The sequence below is a fragment of the Sorghum bicolor genome, chromosome 10 (genome assembly GCF_000003195.3).
Source record: "Sorghum bicolor cultivar BTx623 chromosome 10, Sorghum_bicolor_NCBIv3, whole genome shotgun sequence".
Taxonomy (NCBI): Eukaryota; Viridiplantae; Streptophyta; class Magnoliopsida; order Poales; family Poaceae; genus Sorghum; species Sorghum bicolor.
The window spans coordinates 5,870,665-5,884,817 of record NC_012879.2 but is presented as its reverse complement, the minus strand read 5'-3'; the positions used below and the strand labels follow the sequence as shown (position 1 = coordinate 5,884,817).

Here is a 14,153-nt window from a genome sequence, read left to right as displayed (position 1 = left end):
TGCCAGAACATGAATCATGCTGTGAAAAGAAAGAAAGAATCGGAGCACGAAAGATTCAAAGCGCTATCCAACCTTTGATTATGTTTCATGCGCTAGTTAACAATCCATCCCATCCCGTGGCAATAATGCTTCGCTGAACTAGTCCGGTTGAAAATTGGATATATGAGGCTGACTAGCTAGAGATGATTGCTGGGAGGAGTATTACCACCGTCATGACCAATATACTAATGCGCTGATTGCTAGGCCTTGTTTACTTCACCCCAAAAACTATTTTTTTAAGATTTTCTATCACATCGAATCTTTCGGCACATGCATGCAGTATTAAATATAGACGAAAACAAAAACTAATTGCACAGTTTGCCTATAAATCACGAGATGAATCTTTTAAACCTAGTTAATTTATAATTAGATAATATTTGTTAAATAAAAACAAAAACACTACAGTACCGAAATCTAATTTTTTTCGAAACTAAACAAGACCTTACTACTTCAACTCCAACCCATCGTAGAGAAATTTGGGACTATCTGAACCGCCATATATATATCCCGTATGTTTAAGATAACGCCTTTATATGATGATACATTGACACCGAGACCCAGCCAAGCCAAGGTGGTGCCTACCACTATTTGTTCTGCCCGCCAGGCCGCCACAGGGATTTATTGGGACTTGGGAGGTAGGAACGTGGCCTTGTGGACACACGTCGTTGTTAACAGGTGCGTGTGCATACTGGCACACAGACTGTTGGTACGCTTGGCAGGCAACCCCACGACGCGTACTGTATGATGAACCAACGTCGTCAATCCGCCCGCCGCCGTATCAATGCACATGCACATGACCTCGATCGCGCTCACGATCACACACACAGGAAAAAGAGAACCGAAAAGATGTGCTCCAGAAAATGCTGAAGAAGCTCTGCATCGGGCTTGGGCTGACAGAAAAAGGTAAGCAGACGAGGGCATTTCCGTCCGAGCACGTGTGCTGGCCTGCCGCTACTGCTTGTCGGTTTTGGCGTGGACGCCAGTCGCCAGGACGTGGCAGCGACGCCGGGCAGCAACGGCAGGAAGGCTCCCAAAAAAAAAACGACGTCGCCCCCTTGCCGTCGTGGCCTGGCCTCTCGCGTTCGAGAAGCGCGCGCGCGAGCAAGCGCATCGGCGCCGGCGGCACAGCCCTTTCCGCCCCCCCCCCCCCCCCTGTCTGGGGAGGCCCGGACTGCCGGAGCCGGAACGGCCCAGTCCAGCCGCTCCACGTCGCTCCCGCCTCTCGCGGTCAACTCGCCCAGCGCCGGCCCGCGCGCGCGCCTCCCGAGATAACTGACCCTAGTACCGGAACCCGACGCTCTCGTCGTGTTCGCGCGCGCCGCGCAGCACATGCGCACGCGGCACGACGACGACCTGAAACGCTAGAACCTTTTTCCCCACTACTCGGGATCGCCCCTCGGCGGTCGGCGCAGCAGAGTTCGCCTTCGCCCACTCGTCGGACGGAATCGTTCTGCAGGACTGGTTCGCGCGGACCGGTCACCGGCGGCGGGTCGCGTCGCGTCGCGGGCTTCCTGCCCGTCTTTGTAGGCGAGTAGGAGGAGGTCGTCTCGTCGGGTGCGGAAGTCTACTACTCGGCGCTGTGGCGTACAAACAAGAGCTACCGGCGGCCATATTCGATTCTCGGTTTGGGTCAGTACTAGTAGTGTGCATGTTGTGCACCATACGCTCCCTCTTGCGCGCGCGTTTGCCTCACGGCTCGGAGAAAGGGACCGGCGGTTTCGCCGGCGACGGGTTTCGTTTCGCCGGCTCGGGTTTCGACGTGTCGCGCAGAGCGGGTGGCGGAGCGGAGGCAGCTGCAACGTTAGCAGGCGGGTTTCCCGGCACCAACAAATGCGCCATCTGGATTCTAGAATATGCTCCGCACCACCAGCATCAGAAGCTAATAATGCAGAGCAGCAGTATTTTTTTTTTAAAATTTATTTCTTTAGCGATTAGCGACCACGGAATGCGTGACGACTAATTTTAGCCACTTGTTTATCCAACGATCGCGGTTTTGACAAAAGTGAGTAAGTTTGAACTAAAAAAAGATTAGTGTTTCAGCCTTTCAGGAGCACATACTTAGTTAATAATAACATATAAAAAACAAATCATGAAACGTTATTGCCCCAGCATATGCAAAACTGTAGATGCCGAAATGGGTACTTATACCCTGTCAATTTTAGACGACATAATTGCTACAGTGATCAACTGTCGTGTCGCCTCAATCAACCCATCTGCCATCATTTTGTTCACACACACAACACATAAATACGGAAGAAGAACTGAGAAAAATCAACGAATAATAATAAGAACAGAAAAAAAAAATGGACGCCACAGTATGGTGGCGCAGGAGCACTATACAAGTAGAAATTCAAACAGAAAGCGGACATAAATACCTCCAAGAACACAAAAAGCAAATAAAAAACAACGACGGAAAATACTAAAAAAAAAAGCAAAACAGATCCCAATATATTCCCTCTCACTGAGGCCAGCTCCGCCCTCCTCCTCCTCCTCCTCCTCCCCAGGACAGCGGGCAGCCTCCACGCCTCACGGATTTCGCAACACACGGGGCGGAAAAAAAAAAAGGAAAGCGAAATCAACCAATCTCCCTCATCATTCACGGCCTCGCCAGCCAGCGGCCTCCACCTCCTCCTCCCCAGAAGGCAGAAGAAATTTCCCCATTTCCGCCGCTCGCGATCGGCGCCGCTGAGTTCCCCGAATCCCGCCCCGGAATCGCGACCGTACGCCGTGAGCCTTGGGGGGCCGCCGGTCCGGGGCTCTGATTCGCGGGCGGCGCCGCGGCCGTGGTTCGCGCGGGGAATGCTCTATCTCAAGCAGCCGGGCGGCGCGGACTTAGGGTTCCGGCGGTCGGCGGTGGCTGCTGCGGCTGCGGGGCTGTGATCTGCCGCTCTGGCGGATGCGAGATTGAGCCAGCACGCGCCGGGGATTCGGCCGGCCATGGCGGGGCCGGATTGCTGCCTCCAGAGCTTCGAGCTCTACGAGGCCGAGTCGGTGAGCTCCTCGCCCCCGGATCACAAACAATGCGCCACTGCCTCCTGTTTGTCTCTTGTTGCTGGGTAAAATTATGTTGTTCATGATGCCGCTTCCTGCTGCTGCTTTGTGATTCGGTCTTGGTTATAGCTACGGAGACGGTTGAGCTTTAGGCGTCGTTTAGCTCGGGACAGAGCATGCGGCCTGCGTGCTTGGATCATCATTCCATGCAACGTCGGGGATTTAGGAATTACGATGAATCCTTGTCCATTCATGGCATCCGCATGCAATTTTAATGTCGGAGAAAGCGATAAGCACACTTGGATTTCAAGAGCTCTTAGCTGCTAGTATTGTTGCGTTCTATGTGCGAGATATCGAATCCTGCCTTATTTTGTTAGTCACGATGCTTTTTTTTTTTCTATTTAGTTTTGGTTAGGAAATAGGTGTGCTTTTCAAGCACTGCTCATGTTCATTTGTTGGGATTTTGATCACGAAAGATAACCTTTGTGTGCTCATCCAAATTATCAGTTTAAAAGTTTTCCGTGTTCTGAATCCATTACCTAGCCTGTGCTTCATCCCACTATTGTTTGGATGATTGGTTATTTAGTGTTTGGTTGATTTTATCTTGGCGGCATATTTCTTGCTTTGCTGGTAATTGATGAATCTCTCTCTATCTGGGTGCATTCTGTACATACAAGCCTTATAGAAAATGTGTGTGCAAACTCATGTGCAAAGGCGAACCCTTACTGTTTTTCATGTCTTGCCTGTGTTTGCGGACTAGAATTTAGAAGTTGGATTGTTATATGCATGTCGGATATGAGAATTTTTGTAAGTCAAAAGTGAAAATTGGAGAATGATGTTCTTTTACCGTTCCATCTGTGAGAATGTAGAGAATTCAAGAACCTTTTGTTCATGCAACAGTCCGTTGATTGGGGTATAGCAAATACAAACTTTAGTTGATGTGAATTTCTGTTGTCACATTCACATCGAAGAGGATCTGCCAGGATATTGCCGACATGAAAGGCTACTTGAATAGATGGGAGCTTTTCTTAAACTGAGGTTTTGGGACAATGATGGGCTATGAGTGAAATTATAGTTTTGTGGAAGATGGAAAATGGAAAGTTAGAACAGGAAGGCAGTGAGCGAGCTTGACTTTGATGTTTTTTTTTTTTGCTAGGATAGGTGAGAAATAGTGAGTCTGGTTCGTGTAATCTGATCATGATGGTTTTAATGCTGAACTGTGACCTGATACATATAGCACCACCTGAATTATTTGTGGCTATTGGTGCCACCTGAATCTTGATCCTTAACTGTAGCAATCGACATCTACTGAAGGGTGAAAGTGACATTGAGTACCTAGTTCCTATGATTATTTGGTTTTATCATAATTTAATGATGGATGTTTTTGGCAGAAATTTTATATTCTTGGAACTAACACTAACAAGACAATATGGAGATTACTCAAGATTGATAGAATGGAACCATCAGAGCTCAATGTAGATGAGGATTCTACTGTACACTCACAGAGTGACTACCTTGATCTTCTAAAAAATCTAGATCAAGAACACAGGTCTACTGGTGGAGTCAAATTTGTCACCAACTGTTTTGGAATCATCGGTAAGCTATCCCATCTTCTTACTGTGATCATAATTTGATGCAATGTCGGTAAGATATTCCCTGTAAATATGCATCAACAGTATGTTTCCTTTACAGGTTTCATTAAGTTCCTTGGGCCCTATTACATGTTAATTATTACTGAGCAGAGAAAGATTGGGGATATATTTGGTCATCCGGTGTACCAAGTTACTAAGACTGCGATGATTGAGTTATCAAATTCCAAGACGAGGCCAAAGTTAATCAACTCCAAGGACGAGAACAGGTGCTGCATGACTGCACACCATGTTTATATTGTTAACATACTATCCTTCATATTATCATACACTGATACTTAGATTGGATATTTTCTAACTGTTCAATAAAAAATATTCTATCCTTTTTCTTAGAAAGATTCAGGAGCATAGTTAGTGCAGTTACATGGCAAACAGTTGCACCACTGTATGCTCATCATAAGCCAAGCTTCACTAATCATGCAGGTACAAGAAGCTCTTGCAGACAATTGATCTTCGAAAAGACTTCTTTTTTAGCCACTCATATCAAATAATGAGAAGTCTCCAGAAGAACTTTAGTGATCCACAAGAAGGGTGGGAACTATATGACACAATGTTCGTCTGGAATGAGTTCCTAACTCGAGGGATTCGTGACATTCTGAAAACTACACTTTGGACTGTTGCATTAGTCTATGGCTTTTTTAAGCAGGTACATATGAAACTTGTACCCTTTTGTCCTATTATATCGTTTATAGGATTTGTGAAATATGATAGATAGCATCCAAAAAGATGTATCCTACATTCCTCTTTCTTTTTACACCATGTTCATTATCTTTGCCTGCTTTACTAAGTTAAAATATTCATTTCATTTATATCAAGGATAAACTTGCGATATGTGGGAAGGATATTATGCTGACGCTCATTGCTAGACGCTCGAGGCATTATGCTGGCACCAGGTTCACACTTTGCAAACTCTTAGTAATGTATACTCCTTTCTATCAGTTTTTGTGTGGTTAGGATTGATGTGCTGCATCTTTCTTTTTCTGATATTGTCATACAGGTATCTAAAGAGGGGCGTGAATGAGGAGGGCAGAGTAGCAAATGATGTTGAGACTGAGCAAATTGTTTATGAAGACATGCTTGGACCATGGCAAATAAGCTCTGTTGTGCAGAACAGGGGTTCAATTCCGCTATTCTGGTCCCAGGAGACATCGAAGCTGAATCTTAAGCCTGATATCATATGTAAGCATTGGAGTCATTCAATGCGCAAAATACTATTTGAACATCTGAAGTTTTTTTCTTGCAGTGCATGAATAGGATAAAAAAATATGTAAGCATTGGAATCCTTATTCAATGCGTAAAATACTATTCAAACGTTTGGTATTTTTTTCTTGCAGTGCATGAAAAGGACAAAAATTATGAGGCTACCAGGCTTCATTTTGAAAATCTTAGGAAGAGATATGGAAATCCTATCATCATCTTAAACTTGATTAAGGTGAGCACACTGTTATGATGCTGCCATTGCTTCTGATGGATCTTTTTCATTTAAGTCATACTTTAAGAATCACACACTCGCAATTTACTTCGTGTTATTCTTGAAAGACACGTGAGAAGAGACCACGAGAAATTATACTTCGTCGGGAATTTGACAGAGCAATAAAGATTATTAATAGCGGTCTACCAGGCGAAGACCATTTGAGATTTTTACATTGGGATCTTCATAAGAACTCTCAAAGGTATTAATTCTTGTGTTATGTGCCTCAAACTTATGTTCTGTTTGATTCTTTTGGTGTACATAACTGAAGAAAAATTGTATTTCAGCAAAAGTACAAATGCCCTTCAAGTGCTTTTGAAAGTGGCATTTGAAGCTCTGAACTTGACAGAATTCTTTTATTGTCAAGTTTCCCCAGCTCAAATGCAAGACAACTCCCTTAACTTAAGCCCTACATTGTAAGTATACTGGTTTCTCTGCTATTCAATTTGAATTCCTATTTTCATGTACCTCTTGATTCTTGAATGGCTTGACGCTTTCTTATTTTCGGTTTTATGTTTTGTAGGAAAAATGGTTTTGGTCCTCATGTGTGTGATGACAACAACAGTTGCGGCAATGCAGACTATGTTGATGATCTTGATGACATTTCCCAAGAAGATACCTGTGGCAGTTCTGATCCTGGCAATGGAATTGCAGAAGATGAATCTGAGGTCAATGGATCTACCCAAATAAAGCCTCCAAAATTTCAAAAGGGTGTCCTACGTACAAACTGTATAGACTGTTTGGACCGCACAAATGTTGCTCAATATGCCTATGGCTTAGCTGCTCTAGGACACCAGTTACATGAACTTGGTTCTGTAGAATCTCCAGAAGTTCATTTAGACTCCCCTTTGTCTCGACATTTGATGCATTTTTATGAACGGATGGGTGACACACTTGCTTTACAGTATGGTGGTTCTGCTGCGCACAATAAGGTACTCCATTGAATGTTGCTTTATTGTTCTATCTGTCAGAAAAACTGTAGGTTCTTTATTCCTTCCACAAGACCACAATATGCTTTTGTGTTGAAATAAGGATGGTTCCATTGCATATGCTATGCCATTATTTCAGAACTCGTCCAAGTTTCCTCCATTAGCTTTGCATCTGATCTGTTTTAAGTGTTCGTATTTCAAATCAAACTGATTATGCCGGGATGAGTGGCATAAAGAGTAACATTTATTCTGAAAAGTGAAATAAAACCATGAAGCTAGTTGGACTTATGGAAGTTAAATTTGAGCCACAGATTATGATATGGAATTTTAAAATAGGCTATCATCAATCAAGTGTGCTGATTAATGCCTCTAAAAAAGTTCAACAAGTATATAGGCTCAGTTATTATTTTGAGACTAAGGCCACTTATTTTAGTGGCTAGGATTACACTTAATCATACAGTGGTATCAATAGTATTGCAATTAATCATACAGTTTATCAACTACGAGCAAATTGCTTTTCTTCATATCAATTATTATTTGTGAGCCCATTGCTACGCTATTTACTTTTCTCAATTTTTTATCATAGAAAAAGTCTACATAACCCCCCAAACTATCTAAGGTGGAATACTTCATCCCCTAAACTATAAAACCGGATATTCTACCCTCTGAACTTTCAAAACCGGTCAAATAACCCCCTCGAGTGGTTTTAGATGGTGGTTTTGTCTTTTTCTTTTTTCATTTATTTCCGCTGAATCTTTGAAAAATCATAATAAATCACAGAAAAATCATAAAATAAAAAAAATCAATTTTGTTGGACTCCAGATGAGTAGATCTACACAATAAATATATAATATGATATACTTTAGTACAAAGTTTTTGCTGTAGCTTTAAATTTATGATTTTTTGTAATTAATTTGAATAATTCATATATGTAGTTCCTATGGTCCAACTGTGGTAAAATTTTTATGGTGGGCTCATTATTGTATGCTTGAACTATGGTAAAAATTTCATACTCCTTGGATCACGTATAACTTAGTTATATATAAAGCATAGATTTAACAAGAATAAAGCTAAATAAATCTATAGCTAAGTTATATGATCCAATAGGTACGAAACTTTTACCATAGTTCAAGTATACAATAATGAGCCCACCATAAAAATTTTTACCACAATTGAACCATAGGAACTACATATATGATTTTTTCTTATTAATTATAGAAAAATATAGATTTAAAGCTACAACAAAAACTTTGTACTAAAGTATACCATATTATATATTCATTGTGTAGATCTACACATCAGGAGTCCAACAAAATTGAATTTTTTATTTTATTATTTTTCTTTGATTTATTATGATTTTTTAAAGATTCAGCAGAAATAAATAAAAAATAAAAAGACAAAACCACCCTCTAAAACCACTCTAGGGGGTTATTTGACCGGTTTTGAAAGTTCAGGGGATAGAATATCCGATTTTATAGTTTGAGGGATGAAGTATTCCACCCTACATAGTTTGGGGGATTATGTAGACTTTTTCCTTTTATCATATAGGTTAGTGCGATGCAGCTACTTTTTTTTACAGAATTACTCGTCTTATTATTTCGTCTCTATAATCTTACTCATTCAAGCTGACACTTATTTTTGAAATTGCATTTTTATCCTACTACCTTGGCATTATGTCAATATGTTTCTGTATTTTATCATCCTATCTATCTGCCGTGGATAATTTTTTCTTTAAGTTATAGGAAAAGTTGGAATCCATTTGTAACGATGTTTCCATTCCACCTACAAAATGAGGAGAGGTTCATTGATTTTCTTCTCTGTAGAATATACATGTGATATCTGTGATCTGTAAATTAAAGGGAAAAGTGTGCTGTTGCTCTGTCTAAATAGGGTGATAGGGTGCCACCTAGATTGACAATGGACTAAATTAGCACTTGTCAGTTGTCACTTCAATTATGAAGTGAAACAGAATTAGTATGTGCTCATTCTAGGGATTCTACATTACTTGCTGATCTGGGGAGCTTAATAACGTATAACTACTGTGCAGAGTGGACTACAACACACGAATCAGAAGTGAAAGATAGCTTAATTGTAACCTTATATCAATATGTCAATCAAACTAAAAGATTCTTTTCATGTTGGTCTGTTCTTGCACACTTCTCTGATGACTTCGGAAGTCAAATAACTTTCATGGCATTCAACATTCTTTTCATGTTGGATTGTTCTTGCACATTTCTCTGATGAACTTGCCTTGTGGTTTCATATGTAGATATTCTCTGCAAAAAGAGGGCACTTGAAGTTTGCCATCCAATCTCAAGAGTTCTTTAGGACACTGCAACGGTACTATAGTAATGCCTATATGGATGCCTACAAACAAGCAGCGATAAACTTGTATGTGTGATCTTATATCTTTTGAAGTTTCAATTGGAAATAATATGAATATGGACTAAGTTTCTGTCACTTGTTTTTCCTATGTATTTAAATTTCAGATTTTTAGGATACTTCCAACCGCAGGTGGGAAAACCTGCACTTTGGGAGCCAGAATCTGGTGATGAGCATGTACTTGATGAAGAGACAAGGTAAGCTCGCAAAGTATAGCTGTGCTTGAACTTACAGGGTTAAGTATGTACACATGACATGCTCCTAATAAAAGAATAATATGCTCTTCTGTCTTCTCTATGAATTTGAGCAATAGCAGAAATATCACTAAAGGTGGCGTGACTATGAAGTATCTATATTTATTGTCTCTCCTATTAATAGCATGTTAAATTTACACAATATAAGTGATAGTGGAACCAAAAATTGATTAGTAGTCTTTATGCGAGAGCCCAAAGAGTTGTGCAGCAATATCTGATCCATTTGTTCTGGTGTAACCAATCCTTTGAAAGTTCAGATGGAGAAGTTGTGTTATTCACTTCTTTATCTTCATAGGGTAGCAAGGACACTTGAATCATTTATATATTTTCACGTTCTTTGTAGGGGTAGCAAGTCAGTGTAGTGTTTCCCAACCACTTATTTTAAGCATGAAATAATCCAGATTTTATCGACACATGCATTGTGCAAATCTACGCAATCTATCTTATTGATTATCTGAGATTATTTCTACATTTTTGTCAGTAAATTGATGAAGAGGGCAAGATCAGATGGCAGCATTCTTAATAACAGCAAACTATCAATGTCCAGTAATGGCCCAAATGGAATTTTAAACCCAGCATTTACTGGTTCAAAAAATGAAGGACAACATCCGAACTGGATTTCTGATTCAGTGCATGGGATGTCTTCAGCCTCTGTCAATTCCATGTCAAAGTCAAGGTTTGGCTTATGCTATCTGGATTCTGTAACTCCATCTTTTCCATTCTTTTGGTAGCAGAGTCATTATCCTAAAGAATACTTTTGAGAAATTAGTATCTGACACTGACACATAAGTTGTTAATTCTCCATTCTCTTGAAAAAAATACTCAGGTATACTCCGACAGTATCTCACGTTAAGCATATAAGCTGCGAACTAGACTACTGCAATGGTTCTGGTGATTCAAATTTCCTGGACCTTGACTGGCTTTCGGCTTCAGACAATGAAAGGTTATTCATACTGTGCTTTCCCTTTTTTGGTCTATCATGTATCTTTAGTGCATCAGGCCTCCTGTTTTTTGTGCATGGTATGGTATACACAGAAATGGCAGCAAGAAGGATAGTTTCATTTTTTATTAACTCCTTGACACCTCTCAGAAAAAAGGAAAACTCTGTGCATAGCTTAGGAAACTAAGTGGATTATCAGGAGACCTGAGCATCATTGCATTAACTAGGAAATAGTTCAAGAAGAACACTCACTCCAACACACACACAAACAACCACGAAAGCACATACATGGATTACAATCGCTCCACAGAACTACAGAAAAGGATTGACATCAGCAGAAAACTCCACACACTAGGACGCGTTCACAGCAAGCTTTGTAAGACCAGTAGTCTCCACATCACACCAGAGTTGGTATTGCACCATTGACTACACAACCATAGCGATATTTCCAAATCAGTCAAGCTCCAAGGATTGCTAGAGAGTAGAGATTGGAACCTCTCAACTGTTTACCTGGAGATGAAACCTGATATTTCTGTAAGACTTGCACGATTATCCAAGTTTAGAAAAATAAAAAGAGCAGTTCTTGCCAATGCCATGTATTCTGATACTCCATTCTAGTGTACATGGAACTGCTGGCGAATATCACCCATTTATAATCAATTTGTAGATGAAATGTTTCTACCTCATAAATTTTCATGCTGTTCATTATGCTTAAACAGGTCAAAAGCCATAAGCACTCCTGATGTGAATATTTCAACTGATAATGGTGTTCATGATGTAAGCTCTGGGACAACGGTTAGTGCAATCAACAATCCTACTTTTTATTATGACTTCTACTTCATGCCCAGTTTGCGTACTTTAACCACAGTTTACAAAACCTTTTGTTTTACCCAACCATCATGGACGCAATCCGAGAATAGCCACTATATTTGGGCTCTTCTCTGACCTGCCATTTTGTCTGTTATATTTTATGACTTTCACGCCCATTCCTTTTTACTGCAATTATGGTTTACAAGCCACTTGGGCCTAATTTCCTGAATAAGACTGTACTATCAACTACTTGGTTCTGGTTCCATTCTGGCATGCCATTTCTTTAATATAATATATAACTCTATAACTTGTTCTGCTGACTAAGTGTAAGCATAGCATTAACAGGTTGCTAAAATCAGCATGACTATCTTCACTTTTTCTCTTGAAATATACCCCCTCTCTCTCTCTCTCTCTCTCTCTCTCTCTCTCTCTCTCTCTCTTATTATTATGACCATCACTGGCAGATTACAATTGCTGACCATTCATAATAGAGGTTCACCCAGCAAATAAACCAATCATTTCATTTGGATCTTTCAGGATGATCAAGCTGCTGAGATCCAGGATCAGGGGTTATCTAAGGATTTTGTGCAGTGGGTTAATCAAGGAGAGGCATTTTGGTACTGATATTGCAAGATGGTTTATCATGTAAATTCAAGGCGCATGATGGTTGCAAAAATAAGGGAAAAAGTCTACATGATGGCAGCCCAAACCTTGTTCAAAAGCATCTTAACTCTTGAAGACTATTGCAGGGAGGCCCATCAAATGGCAACCATCAGCATTCTCCTTGCGGTATACAAATACGATGATGGGCTTATTAGAGTCACACACACTGTTAGAAGACTTGTGTAGGGAAGTGTACCATTCTGTTCATTTATTGAAGCTTGCTCACCAGGCGGGTAGATAGTGCATTGTTGTTACTTTTCTTAAAAAAAGGAAAGAAAGAAGGTAGGTAGTATATTCTTTTGAAGATGTACCATTGTCCAGGCATCATCATCCCCATCTCCACCATTGTGTAAATATATATGTCCCAAGTGTTCCCACCTTTCCCTTTTCCTTCCACGAGAGTTGAGGTGGGCATGAAAGCACCATTTTTCCCTCAGTCTCTTTGTATGGGATCTTCTGAAATCATGTACATGTATCTTTCGTGGCAACAGGAGAGATTGCTGTGTAATTTCCATTGTACCAACCAAACCCCTCTGTTACCAATAGAAGTCCCTTGGACAGTGTTTGTCACGTTGCAGATTGCTTTAACACTTGCTTTAAAATATCTGATCTGATTCTGTGCAAAATCTGCGTGTGATCTCTTTCTGTGCTCAGTGAATCAGCTCTGCAGCTGTAGGGAACACTTGCATGGCTTGTTGGAAAATGCTGGTCTGCTGGCCGGCCACTATCTGAAGAGACCACCTTTACGATAACAGGGGCAAGCAAATCCGGATACGCAAAAGCTCTCATAATCATGTGCTTGTGTGGTCAGTGGTCAGGAGCACAGGCTGACTGGCTGAGGCATGGTCCATGTAGGTGGCTTTTCCAGCCCTCTTCGGTCATGTGATATAAGCGCGTCGGGACGCTTGATTGCCTCCGCCTGGTTTGGACCTCTGCCTAATTCACCAGGCGTTTGTGCCGCTGAACGGCGGCCGCACGCTGATTCCAGTTCAAAGCAAAGGGACAACATGCGAAGAGGCAACAATCCACCTCTGTCATGCTCATGCACCCATGCTAATGCAATGCAAGAAAAAAAAAAAACCACATTGAGAACTTGTGTTGGCCTCTGTCATATGCTAATTCACCTCTTTCTTTATTTCGAACGAGTTCCAAGTTGACAACGTTGCTTTCTGGAAGCCAAATCTTCCCTCGTATCCATAGATGGGTACGTATATACAAAGAGATCCATCCGTCCGAGGAAAAGGAAACCGTGGTGTCAGATCGCCAGTAACGCAAAGCAACGGCGAGAGCCTTCATTATCACGCACGAATGACCCCGGCTTTCGCCGGACCGAACGGATGAAGTGAGACCCCATTGGTTTGTTGCTGTCGATTGTCATTCTAGGCTTCTTAGTTCTAGCGTTAGCAAGCGACATGTCAAAGAAATATCTATGGTACCAGTAGAGTTACAAGTTACAAACTCGGGGTGGGTCAGGCCTTGTTTAGTTCACCTCAAAAACCAAATTTTTTTTAAAGATTCTCCATCACATCAAATCTTGCGGCACATGCATAGAGAATTAAATATAGATAAAAATAAAAACTAATTATACAGTTTGCTTGTAAATCGCAAGACGAATCTTTTAAGTCTAGTTACTCCATGATCGAACAATGTATGTCAAATAAAAATGAAAGTGCTACAATATTAAAATTCAATTTTTTTTATCAAACAAGGCCTCACTTGTATAATTGGCGACGTGACACCAAACCCTATGATATAATATATTCAGTGATTGGATCATAGGACCACGTACGGCGAAAGGATAAGGATTAGGAGGAGCAGGGTTGAGTGCTGGTTAATCAATCAACTGTAGCGGCTGATGGGTTAGCTAGCTTGTCACCTTTTAGATCACTCGTCCTGCTTCAGCTCCAATAGGAGGTTTGGCTGGCTCGCTCACATGAACAAACTGAAAAGTTGTTCTTAATTATTTGCGTGCCAAATGTGGTTTACTTTTGGCAAAAAATTAAATGTCCTGGCGAAAGAAGCATT

The 14,153-nt window shown here is 41.1% G+C and overlaps 1 protein-coding gene across 1 annotated transcript; it reads left to right on the top strand.

Annotated features, from left to right (window-relative positions):
- On the top strand, window positions 2,892-12,702 carry LOC8065453 (phosphoinositide phosphatase SAC3). The gene is made up of 16 exons (XM_002437961.2): window positions 2,892-3,030; window positions 4,422-4,626; window positions 4,723-4,888; window positions 5,103-5,325; window positions 5,496-5,572; window positions 5,677-5,858; window positions 6,014-6,111; window positions 6,219-6,352; window positions 6,438-6,566; window positions 6,674-7,082; window positions 9,349-9,470; window positions 9,569-9,658; window positions 10,197-10,391; window positions 10,542-10,658; window positions 11,375-11,450; window positions 12,003-12,702. The coding sequence occupies exons 1-16, from the start codon at window positions 2,977-2,979 to the stop codon at window positions 12,087-12,089; spliced, it is 2,364 nt and encodes a 787-aa protein (XP_002438006.1). The 5' UTR covers window positions 2,892-2,976; the 3' UTR covers window positions 12,090-12,702.

What these genes read in the sequence shown, in the direction of transcription:
- LOC8065453 (XM_002437961.2), top strand. Translation starts at nt 2,977, where the DNA reads ATGGCGGGGCCGGATTGCTGCCTCCAGAGCTTCGAGCTCTACGAGGCC. An exon ending in AACTCCAAGGACGAGAACAG is followed by an intron (nt 4,889 to 5,102) that starts GTGCTGCATGAC and finishes CTAATCATGCAG; the next exon opens with GTACAAGAAGCTCTTGCAGA. An exon ending in TCTTAAGCCTGATATCATAT is followed by an intron (nt 5,859 to 6,013) that starts GTAAGCATTGGA and finishes TTTTTCTTGCAG; the next exon opens with TGCATGAAAAGGACAAAAAT.